Genomic DNA, 12,452 nt, shown 5'->3' on the forward strand with positions numbered 1-12,452 from the left:
GTGACACCCTTCATATAGCAACATCCATACCCTACGAAAACCGCTTAGCGTTGCTTGTTAGTCTCCATAGGCTACGGTGGCCAAAATCGAGAAAAAAACTGTCTTAAAATTGAATTTAGCTTGAGCAGGTACCAGGGCCTCATGAGTTACTCGGAGGTATCGTTGACCAACCCGCCGGGGGCGCCGGGCCCGGCGGCCGGGGCGCGTACGAGTATGAAGGTCAGTACCTTTAGCAAGCTTCGTTACTTAAACACTGTACTCGGCTGAAAAGCTCTCTATTATATCACGATTGTTGTTGATGTTCTGCCGCCAGAGTGCAACACTCGTGCACATGCTAAGCCATAGAGTAACATATACCTAACAATGCCTTAAATAGTTTTCGACAAGTTTACACTATCACATTAATGCATCAAAGCGGTTTGTTTACAGGTGGCCTATGGTGAAAATCAAAATTTCGTTATCTGCCTCTCTATCGATCGAATATATTGTTCTTGGGCTTGTTGTTGTCGTGATTGTGATATAACAACAGTAATACTAACGTTAGGCGGATGATCCCTAAAGTCTTCCTCGTCCTTGACCTCGAGCTTGTCGCTCCGCGGCTCGTGGTTGTTGTTCTTGGGCTTGTTCTCCTTGTCGTTCTTGTGATGGCGCGACGACTTGTCTGACGCGTTGTCAGATTCTGACGACTGTCAAACATAACAAGATTAGTATGACAAAAACAATTCGGGTTACAGTATTTTCCATGAAACAGCAATATGAGGCTTTCCGGATAGGGGTACACAATCAAAAATTTCTTAAAAATACGTATGTCTAGCCTACCCTATAAAAAGTCCTATCATGCTCAGTTTTTACGTCAAGGATGCTGCGAATATTCGCATCCGCATCCGCAACTGCGGAACTTCCGCATTATTTTCAACATCCGCATCCGCATCCGCATAAAATCTATGCGGAGCTATGCGAATGCGGATGTAGAACAGGTAGGTACAGGAACGTCTTAGCGGCGGCGTAAGTGGTAGGTAATTTCGTCATTAGCCAACAGGAATCTCGTTTCGCTTTTGTGATTCGTCGATCGAGCACTTTAGCCTATGACGGACAGCGAAAGGAAGTAAAAAGTTTGTTTTATTTGAACTTTAGTATAGTAATGCGATTGTGGGGCACTTATATTCTTGATCAAATACAAAAAGTTTCGTTTTATTTAATTAAAAATTACTGAAGTGTAATATTTGGCTTTTTTTATGTGCCTAATCTCGACATCCGCATCCGTGGATGTCAAAAAATTGGAATCCGCAACATCCCTAGTGCAAACTTAGCGAACTTTTTTTTACATATTTCGAACTTATCAAATTTACAAATAATTTAAAATCCACAACAAATACCTCTTGTTTTTCTTGTTTTACGGCTTTGTCTTCGGCCGCGGTCTCGGCCGTAGGGCTATCAACCGGGCTCGAAGGCTCCTCTTTCTCTTCTGTAAACGAGAAACATGTTAACATTTTGTGTAAAGTCGGCTAAATTATGGTTTTTAAAGTGCGAGTGTCAGTAGGAAGGCAGCATGCGTTGATTCAACAGTAGGATTCTGTGTAAGCACATCGCATGGGTTTCATCATAGTGATTGCAGTAAGTTATTTTAAAGTCTCGGGTGGGACTTGAACCCACGACCACTGAATCACTAGTACAGCCACTAAGACTGTACCCAATGCAGCGAATATTTCCACCATATATTAGTCATTAGGGAAGCTCTGAATCCTCCAAGGGAGGCTAAGATAGTGATTAATTTATATCTAAGCACAAAAGTGTTCTAGGCCTCCAGTTCCACATACTCGTACCTTCATCTCTCTCGTCGTCGGAGAGCGGCTGCCGAGGATGCGCGAACAGGTCGGGCAGGAAGTGCCGCAGCAGCTGCTTGATGCGGCGCTTCTCCGCCTTGTGGATGCCGGTCTGGCGCCGCGCGTGGTGGATCAGCAGCTCGGCGGCGTCGCGGACTATACTCGTACCTTCATCTCTCTCGTCGTCGGAGAGCGGCTGCCGAGGATGCGCGAACAGGTCGGGCAGGAAGTGCCGCAGCAGCTGCTTGATGCGGCGCTTCTCCGCCTTGTGGATGCCGGTCTGGCGCCGCGCGTGGTGGATCAGCAGCTCGGCGGCGTCGCGGACTATACTCGTACCTTCATCTCTCTCGTCGTCGGAGAGCGGCTGCCGAGGATGCGCGAACAGGTCGGGCAGGAAGTGCCGCAGCAGCTGCTTGATGCGGCGCTTCTCCGCCTTGTGGATGCCGGTCTGGCACCGCGCGTGGTGGATCAGCAGCTCGGCGGCGTCGCGGACTATACTCGTACCTTCATCTCTCTCGTCGTCGGAGAGCGGCTGCCGAGGATGCGCGAACAGGTCGGGCAGGAAGTGCCGCAGCAGCTGCTTGATGCGGCGCTTCTCCGCCTTGTGGATGCCGGTCTGGCGCCGCGCGTGGTGGATCAGCAGCTCGGCGGCGTCGCGGACTATACTCGTACCTTCATCTCTCTCGTCGTCGGAGAGCGGCTGCCGAGGATGCGCGAACAGGTCGGGCAGGAAGTGCCGCAGCAGCTGCTTGATGCGGCGCTTCTCCGCCTTGTGGATGCCGGTCTGGCGCCGCGCGTGGTGGATCAGCAGCTCGGCGGCGTCGCGGACTATACTCGTACCTTCATCTCTCTCGTCGTCGGAGAGCGGCTGCCGAGGATGCGCGAACAGGTCGGGCAGGAAGTGCCGCAGCAGCTGCTTGATGCGGCGCTTCTCCGCCTTGTGGATGCCGGTCTGGCGCCGCGCGTGGTGGATCAGCAGCTCGGCGGCGTCGCGGACTATACTCGTACCTTCATCTCTCTCGTCGTCGGAGAGCGGCTGCCGAGGATGCGCGAACAGGTCGGGCAGGAAGTGCCGCAGCAGCTGCTTGATGCGGCGCTTCTCCGCCTTGTGGATGCCGGTCTGGCGCCGCGCGTGGTGGATCAGCAGCTCGGCGGCGTCGCGGACTATACTCGTACCTTCATCTCTCTCGTCGTCGGAGAGCGGCTGCCGAGGATGCGCGAACAGGTCGGGCAGGAAGTGCCGCAGCAGCTGCTTGATGCGGCGCTTCTCCGCCTTGTGGATGCCGGTCTGGCGCCGCGCGTGGTGGATCAGCAGCTCGGCGGCGTCGCGGACTATACTCGTACCTTCATCTCTCTCGTCGTCGGAGAGCGGCTGCCGAGGATGCGCGAACAGGTCGGGCAGGAAGTGCCGCAGCAGCTGCTTGATGCGGCGCTTCTCCGCCTTGTGGATGCCGGTCTGGCGCCGCGCGTGGTGGATCAGCAGCTCGGCGGCGTCGCGGACTATACTCGTACCTTCATCTCTCTCGTCGTCGGAGAGCGGCTGCCGAGGATGCGCGAACAGGTCGGGCAGGAAGTGCCGCAGCAGCTGCTTGATGCGGCGCTTCTCCGCCTTGTGGATGCCGGTCTGGCGCCGCGCGTGGTGGATCAGCAGCTCGGCGGCGTCGCGGACTATACTCGTACCTTCATCTCTCTCGTCGTCGGAGAGCGGCTGCCGAGGATGCGCGAACAGGTCGGGCAGGAAGTGCCGCAGCAGCTGCTTGATGCGGCGCTTCTCCGCCTTGTGGATGCCGGTCTGGCACCGCGCGTGGTGGATCAGCAGCTCGGCGGCGTCGCGGACTATACTCGTACCTTCATCTCTCTCGTCGTCGGAGAGCGGCTGCCGAGGATGCGCGAACAGGTCGGGCAGGAAGTGCCGCAGCAGCTGCTTGATGCGGCGCTTCTCCGCCTTGTGGATGCCGGTCTGGCGCCGCGCGTGGTGGATCAGCAGCTCGGCGGCGTCGCGGACTATACTCGTACCTTCATCTCTCTCGTCGTCGGAGAGCGGCTGCCGAGGATGCGCGAACAGGTCGGGCAGGAAGTGCCGCAGCAGCTGCTTGATGCGGCGCTTCTCCGCCTTGTGGATGCCGGTCTGGCGCCGCGCGTGGTGGATCAGCAGCTCGGCGGCGTCGCGGACTATACTCGTACCTTCATCTCTCTCGTCGTCGGAGAGCGGCTGCCGAGGATGCGCGAACAGGTCGGGCAGGAAGTGCCGCAGCAGCTGCTTGATGCGGCGCTTCTCCGCCTTGTGGATGCCGGTCTGGCGCCGCGCGTGGTGGATCAGCAGCTCGGCGGCGTCGCGGACTATACTCGTACCTTCATCTCTCTCGTCGTCGGAGAGCGGCTGCCGAGGATGCGCGAACAGGTCGGGCAGGAAGTGCCGCAGCAGCTGCTTGATGCGGCGCTTCTCCGCCTTGTGGATGCCGGTCTGGCGCCGCGCGTGGTGGATCAGCAGCTCGGCGGCGTCGCGGACTATACTCGTACCTTCATCTCTCTCGTCGTCGGAGAGCGGCTGCCGAGGATGCGCGAACAGGTCGGGCAGGAAGTGCCGCAGCAGCTGCTTGATGCGGCGCTTCTCCGCCTTGTGGATGCCGGTCTGGCGCCGCGCGTGGTGGATCAGCAGCTCGGCGGCGTCGCGGACTATACTCGTACCTTCATCTCTCTCGTCGTCGGAGAGCGGCTGCCGAGGATGCGCGAACAGGTCGGGCAGGAAGTGCCGCAGCAGCTGCTTGATGCGGCGCTTCTCCGCCTTGTGGATGCCGGTCTGGCGCCGCGCGTGGTGGATCAGCAGCTCGGCGGCGTCGCGGACTATACTCGTACCTTCATCTCTCTCGTCGTCGGAGAGCGGCTGCCGAGGATGCGCGAACAGGTCGGGCAGGAAGTGCCGCAGCAGCTGCTTGATGCGGCGCTTCTCCGCCTTGTGGATGCCGGTCTGGCGCCGCGCGTGGTGGATCAGCAGCTCGGCGGCGTCGCGGACTATACTCGTACCTTCATCTCTCTCGTCGTCGGAGAGCGGCTGCCGAGGATGCGCGAACAGGTCGGGCAGGAAGTGCCGCAGCAGCTGCTTGATGCGGCGCTTCTCCGCCTTGTGGATGCCGGTCTGGCGCCGCGCGTGGTGGATCAGCAGCTCGGCGGCGTCGCGGACTATACTCGTACCTTCATCTCTCTCGTCGTCGGAGAGCGGCTGCCGAGGATGCGCGAACAGGTCGGGCAGGAAGTGCCGCAGCAGCTGCTTGATGCGGCGCTTCTCCGCCTTGTGGATGCCGGTCTGGCGCCGCGCGTGGTGGATCAGCAGCTCGGCGGCGTCGCGGACTATACTCGTACCTTCATCTCTCTCGTCGTCGGAGAGCGGCTGCCGAGGATGCGCGAACAGGTCGGGCAGGAAGTGCCGCAGCAGCTGCTTGATGCGGCGCTTCTCCGCCTTGTGGATGCCGGTCTGGCGCCGCGCGTGGTGGATCAGCAGCTCGGCGGCGTCGCGGACTATACTCGTACCTTCATCTCTCTCGTCGTCGGAGAGCGGCTGCCGAGGATGCGCGAACAGGTCGGGCAGGAAGTGCCGCAGCAGCTGCTTGATGCGGCGCTTCTCCGCCTTGTGGATGCCGGTCTGGCGCCGCGCGTGGTGGATCAGCAGCTCGGCGGCGTCGCGGACTATACTCGTACCTTCATCTCTCTCGTCGTCGGAGAGCGGCTGCCGAGGATGCGCGAACAGGTCGGGCAGGAAGTGCCGCAGCAGCTGCTTGATGCGGCGCTTCTCCGCCTTGTGGATGCCGGTCTGGCGCCGCGCGTGGTGGATCAGCAGCTCGGCGGCGTCGCGGACTACGCGGATAGCTGGTGACGGGGAAATATCTTCAAATAAGTTTTTGGCAAAAATTTCATTTTCGGTACAAGCTTTTATCGCTGACTGTACTTTTTTTCCACAGGCAACTAATACTCATCGGGACAATTCTAAAAACCCCAAACACAATTAGGTCGCGTTGTTTTATCACAGAGTTCCTGTGACCACCTCCTGTCTTCATCATCAGATCTGTGCCCTGTTTATCAAAAGCTTGTAGCCTGTAATACAAGTGGAAGTCCCTTTCTAACAAAAGCGGTGAAAAAGTGAGTTCCGCTTGTGTTACAAGCTACAAGCTTTTGATAAACAGGGCACAGCTCGACGGTACCATAATATTGCATTGTCACCCGACTTACATGCGTATGCAAATTTTCAGCTTCATCGGAAACCGGGAAGATGGTTAAATTAGTTACCTTAGATTCCATTACAGTTACATACAGGTCGACATAATAAAAGCGTGTTAATAAGAGCTAGCTCAACATGAGAATATGACTATAGATGTAGGGGCAAATGAAATGTCTAATGCTTAACGATTTCTAGCTAATATTATAACCAGAGTAACCGGAATTCTATTTTCAACTCCTACGATTACTCTGGGTAATATTAGCTGAAAATCGTTGAGCATTAGACTTTGTTTGCCCCTACATCTATTGTCGAGTAGCAGTACTGAGAGTTCCAATACTTGACGCTAGATGTCGACTACGAAATAACTCGCGTTTTGGTAAGAAAACTGATGTATGGAGTTACCACTCTTTCTTTGCTTATATTTCTCTATGGTACAGACGATCGTGTAGATGCTTGCCGACCGATAGTGTAGAGAAGGCCTAAGAGCTCGTTCCCACTATGTCGGATGTCGGTCCGATTTTTAATCGGGTGTCGTAGCGGCAGAACATTTTATACGAAGCTGTTCACACACGAACGATAACGATTTTGTGTCGGATCCGACATAAATTATCGTGCGTTTTGTCAGCCCTCCGTCCGGAAAAAAATCGTGTCGGCGGCGCTGTTCACATGATGTCGGATGTCGGACCGACCCCGCCCGCGCCGCACCCCCTGCGCCTCCCGCGCGTCAAATGAGAACCTCAAATGGCACCAGCTGCGGTCGTGGCCGACAGCCGACTAGTGTGAACAGAGGCGCCGACACCCGATTAAAAGTCGGCGCCGACATCCGACATAGTGGGAACGAGCTCTAAGACGTACCTTCCTGCCGGTTCTTCATGTGATAGTCCACGACTAGATGCGGGCCGGGCTTCCTGGCGGCGTACGCGCTCTCCACCTCGTTGTAGAGCGACTTGGAGCGCATGGCTTTAAGGTCATTCTGCTTGAAGTTAATGCCCTGGTGGTCGAGAGACTTCAGGTAGTACTTCTCGTTCTGCTCGCGCCATTGCTTGTTGAAACCCTGTGAAGTAATTATATTGTATTAAAATTGAGTTAACATTTCTTAAAATAACGAATTAGCCTCATGCACGAAGTTTATATTTGAACGAAATATTTTTTATTCGGATGTTTGTTACCGTTATATCATGTTACAAATGCATTTCCGTTATTAAATTATGATTTAATTGCTTACAATAATAAATAAAAAGTACAAAAATTTGCCCGCGAAAAGCTAGTAAGGGAAATGCGCGAAACGTCATGTGACGTCAGTTAGTTTAATTACCTTCTGCGCCTCCCTCCACTCCTCCTCCTTGGCCTTGAGCCGACGCAGCACGACGGGCACGGCCACCACGGGGTTCTTCTTCAGTCCCGCTATAATGTCCACCGCCTGCCAACAACATGGACATTTTAGACGACGCCTATACGAAACGTGAACTGTAAGAGGCAGCACGAAAAGTCAATGTCAAAGGTTTGCAGAGATGGCGCCATCATAGCTTGCCCCTTTTTCTATGAGATTTGGCTTAAAGGGCCAACAGGTTTTGCAGTACTAGGTATATTGCAAAAAGGTTGGCGAAACCTGATCGTTTACTTGACAGTTACAATAAGTGAGTTTGACACTTTTGACAGTGACGTATCTGTCGTAGGTTTTTTGGTTCAAGTTGAAAGTTATCTAGTTAACATGTTCGGTTACCCGGCAGGTGTAGCCATACAATAAACATGCTAAGAGCGTGTCGCTCGTACCACCTTCTCGCCGTAGATGCGCCGCAGTGCGCGCTGGTGTATGGTTGCCGAGTGTCCGCCGAGGCACTCGTCCAGCCGGTACTTGGCCGCATCGTCCGCCGTCATGCGCGAGAGCTTCTTCTGCACGCCCTCCAGCACGCGGATGGTGGCCGCGTTCGTCTCTATCACTACGTCCAGCTGGAAAAGAAAACAGGATTAATAATGTTACATCATCATCATCATTTTAGCCCTCAGTCGCCCACTGCTGAGCGTAGGCCTCTCATCGTGTACGCTTATCCCGGTCCCGGGTTAGTCTCATCCAAAAGTGTCCCGCGATTTTTGGAACGTCGTCCACCCAACGAGCCAACGAACGCCAGGCGCATCTTTCATCGGAGAGCGGCCCCCAACCCGTCAACATTTTGGTCCACCTGCCATCACTATGCCTGGCAACATGTCCCGCCCAACTCCATTTAATAATGTTTAAAAATACTAAACTCCTATCCTTTTTATTCAGATAAGACTTTGAACGTCACGCCTATCGTGCGTGACGCGTCATACAAACAATTCTCTATAAAACTATGACACACACTTTAATTTTGCTTAATCCGACTCTAGACAGGCATGTGACGCGAATTGATAATATGGATTTGTTAGTAGTCTCCGTGATGGCAGTACAAGCTATCAAAAATGACTTAAGTTTCTTATAAACCGAATACAGTAAACAAAGCAAAAAAATATTCCTTGACGTACGTTTCTGACGCTTACCTCAAATCTCTCATCTTCGCACCGATAGATGTACTCTTCATATTGAGTTTTCCGTGACGTCACGAACGTAGAATCCTCGCTCCACGTAGGGAAGGACACCCAAGTGTCGTTCAGGACCTGAAAGTAGATAATAATGTAGTACTGTCGCAGCTGTGTGGAGGGGTGTACAGAAGTGGGGATGTCAGTAGGAAGGCAGCATGCGTTGGTTCAACAGTGTGTGTTCTTAGTTTGCACATCGCATGGATTTCATCATGTTAAGTATTTAAATGTTGTTTGTGCGACAATATTACACACCTCACCTAACCTAAGTTCATCTAAATATAGGCATTTAAATGTGTAGGTACAATCCTGTAACTACGCCAACCTTCAATGAACTTTATTTGGGATCGGGGCGTGGGCGGATCTAAATCGGTTGTTTATGTATAAAGATACCGTAACTTAAGACCGTTCCATCGGTTTGCCGCTGTCACTGTCACATTTCGCAAGAAAGAACGGGAAAGATCGTGCGCGCCAAGTGTAAATTTTTTTGATCGAATTTTGTCGATTTTTATTTATTTTTTCTACTCGTCGAGTATAATCTGTGTATTACAACTTAACATGCAACACTACAACCTTACTCTTTTCAACGTTGGATAGTCTATGGCACTTCCGACTCAAGCATAAGAATTTTATCGATACGGTTTAGTCAATTATAAAAATTTTGAAAATAGAACCATACATTTCGATAAAATGTTTCTTGTTTAAGGAGACTCGATTCAATGCAAATTATCGCATTTGCTTTGTGATTGGTTGGCCAACAAAAACATTTTATTTTATGTTGTAGTAGAAATAATTGCTTCATAAGTCAGAAACGCGCATGTGACACCCTTCACATAGCAACATCCATACCCTACGAAAACCGCTTAGCGTTGCTTGTTAGTCTCCATAGGCTACGGTGGCCAAAATCGAGAAAAAAACTGTCTTAAAACTGAATTTAGCGCGGAACAGGTACCAGGGCCTCATGAGTTACGAGGAGGTGTCGTTGACCAACCCGCCGGGGGCGCCGGGCCCGGCGGCCGGGGCGCGAGGTATCGCGGGCTGCGGCAGCTCGCGTATCTTAGCTGTATACTTTTGGTTTGTTTACTTATATGATTCTACTAGTTAAAGTATTATTTTTTTGTCTCGTAGAAAAAGTATTGTATACAATAGTAATAATATAGTCAAGCTTTTCAATCTCGTACCTTAACTTAAGCAACTCAGCAAGCTTCGTTGCTTAAACACGGTACTCGACTGAAAAGCTGTCTATTATATCACGATTGTATAAAATACTATTAAAAACGTTGCCTTACAATATCGAAATTCGAAAGCTATGAAATTACAATTTAAGTTAAGATTGTTTGTTCTTCTTTTTTGTTTTTAGGATCACATAATAAATAACAAAGTTGGATCAAAAGTCCGAGTTAGAGGTTACTATGGGAACTAATTGTATCGAGCGAAGAGTCATAATTCGTGTAGAACTACATATATTTTTTCCACGTCTACGAATATCAACGCCTCTTAGAAAAACATGATCATATAAGGAGATTTTTCGCCTTCTGGCTCAGGGAACCGACTTAAAATTGCGTGTTAAATAAAATAGTCGCGGCGGTCAAAAAGTTAACCATTTCACAAAATGCACTTACATGTACAAACATTTCAGAGCCTTACGAGTATTATGAAGACTTAATTACATAAAACACTAGGAAAACACGCTCGTGGTCAAAGTTCATTACAAGACTTTTCGAACAAATCCAAACACAGCTATGATACGATGTTCCATCATGAAGTTCCAGTTCATATCTTCCGGCTCCATCATCAGATCAGTTCGACAGTATCATATTATTGTATTGTCATCAGAACTTCATACAGCTGCCAATTTTCATGACGCTACGATCTTTGGAAGATGGTTATATTAGTTAGATTCCATTACATAGTTACTTACATACAGGTCGACCTAATAAAAGCGTGTTAAAAACCCAATCCTCTAATTACGGCAACCTCCAATGAATTTTTTTTAACTATAAAACTCGCGTGAAACTCAAACATATTAGATTATTTTAAACCGGGTCACAAGTATTATTAAGTCGAATAGCTTATTATTAAGTCGTAAATTGGACCGAAACATGTCGAGCTATTCGACTTAATAATACGTGAGTGACCCGGTTTAAAATAACCTCCAATGAACTTTATTTTATTTGGGATCGGAGCGTGGGCGGATCTAAATCGGTTGTTTACGTATTAAAATTTCGTAACGAAGTTTGTAAACGCCTCGACCGGAGGGGTGAAGGTCGCTGATTAACGATTGATCGGTTGTGTAACGTTTTAGAACTGTACATTGATTAAGAGTTTTCTGCAGAGAAAGTTTGCAAACGGGTACCTATCTCGTCGCATAATAATTGAAGGCATGAAATAAAACTATGAAAACGGATTATATCGCGTATATTGAATTTATAATACATCCCGACGTTTCGAACCCTGTACAGCGTTCGTGGTCAACGGGTGACTGAGGAAAAATTACAAAGTGCAAAAAAAGTTTTATTTCATGAGTAACTATCGCGGTAACCGAAGACAATATTAATTGAAGGCATGTTTACAAAAACAACACATTTTTTGCGGATTCGAGTTTTTGGTATCATAAATAGCATTCGTCTAAGCAGGATCTACACGTACAGCAAAAGATAGTGTCCAAAAATGACCCCAAAAGTTAAGTAAGATAAATCTGTACCTCTCTGATAGAATACAAAACATAATTTGTATAGAAACTTGTTTTATTTTCTTACAAAAAGAACATAACTAACAAAATTTTACAAAAACAGCATAAGTGACGAACTTATTTTTTCAATTTTTTTTTCCAAAAATACTGGTCTTTGAAATGTGTAATCGTATATTTCGGAACTATCGGCCACTTACTAAAATCACCTATACAATGTTTATGTCCAATAACTAATATATAAGAAGACATTTAGTTTTTTCGTTTCCTGTAAATTCATGTCTAGTGTAGTTATATTGTTTTTGTAAACATGCCTTCAATTGATTGTCCTAATGTAATGTTACGCATAAAACTCTTTTCGCATAATTTTTCTCCAGCTGAAACAATCAATTATTATGCGACCCAATATAGACCCTTTGGAAACCTATGGAAGATGTACTATTGTCAAGAATGTCTAGTTTCATAACATTCTATATTAAGCCTTAAAAATACAACTTTCAAACATTTACAAATTGAGTATTCGTTTTAGAAATATGTTAAGAAAGCGTTAATTAGCCGGGTCCACACATAGCGAGCAGCCTCGCGAGGCAATTTCCTCGCGCACAAAACGGCCAGTGTAGACGTGCCTCGGCCGAGGCGGCGCGCGCGTCTTAATCGCCCGAGCGGCGGCGGTTTTTCGGCATGCTCAAAGGCGCCTCAGACGTTTGCCGCGCGTCAGTGTGGACGATTTTGTTTATGGTGCGTGTGATTTGTTCGTACTTACGTCAAAAGTTGTCAAAAAACGGAAAAAATATATTGCGATCTGTGTCTATATAATTGCCGCACCCAAAATCTCCTATGATTTCTTCTTTTCTTCCTCCTTTTCTTTTGAATTGCTTTAAAAAGCAAAATAACCGAAACGCAAGCCACGCCAGTCAGTACGTGCGGCGCCATTTTGAACAGCTGACTGAATGACGCCATCTTGCCGAGCAAATTGGCTCGAGCAAAGAGGATATAATAAGATAGAGCGGTACTGTCATAGTAAATTTTGTAACCACTGTAAATTCACTGCCATCTATCGACATACTTTAAAACTAAAAATAAAGATTTATAAAAATACGTTAAAATGTATTTAAATATGGATAAATGATTTTTTTATTTGCATTTTTTTTTTAAATGTTGTTGACCCATG

At 49.0% G+C, this 12,452-nt stretch overlaps 2 protein-coding genes across 2 annotated transcripts in view; one reads left to right on the forward strand and one right to left on the reverse strand.

Annotated features, from left to right (window-relative positions):
• The window catches only part of LOC134752816 (probable chitinase 2), a 483,068-nt gene that overhangs the window by 239,616 nt on the left and 231,000 nt on the right, over nt 1–12,452 (forward strand). The gene's annotated exons all lie outside the window — the stretch shown is intronic.
• The window catches only part of LOC134752602 (uncharacterized), a 77,633-nt gene that overhangs the window by 21,227 nt on the left and 43,954 nt on the right, over nt 1–12,452 (reverse strand). The window contains 7 exon segments of the mRNA XM_063688272.1: nt 540–686; nt 1,377–1,465; nt 1,824–5,687; nt 6,892–7,090; nt 7,352–7,456; nt 7,813–7,986; nt 8,554–8,670. Of these exon segments, the coding sequence (XP_063544342.1) occupies nt 540–686; nt 1,377–1,465; nt 1,824–5,687; nt 6,892–7,090; nt 7,352–7,456; nt 7,813–7,986; nt 8,554–8,670 (4,695 nt within the window).

The sequence above is a fragment of the Cydia strobilella genome, chromosome 25, assembly GCF_947568885.1.
Source record: "Cydia strobilella chromosome 25, ilCydStro3.1, whole genome shotgun sequence".
In the NCBI taxonomy this organism is placed as follows: Eukaryota; Metazoa; Arthropoda; class Insecta; order Lepidoptera; family Tortricidae; genus Cydia; species Cydia strobilella.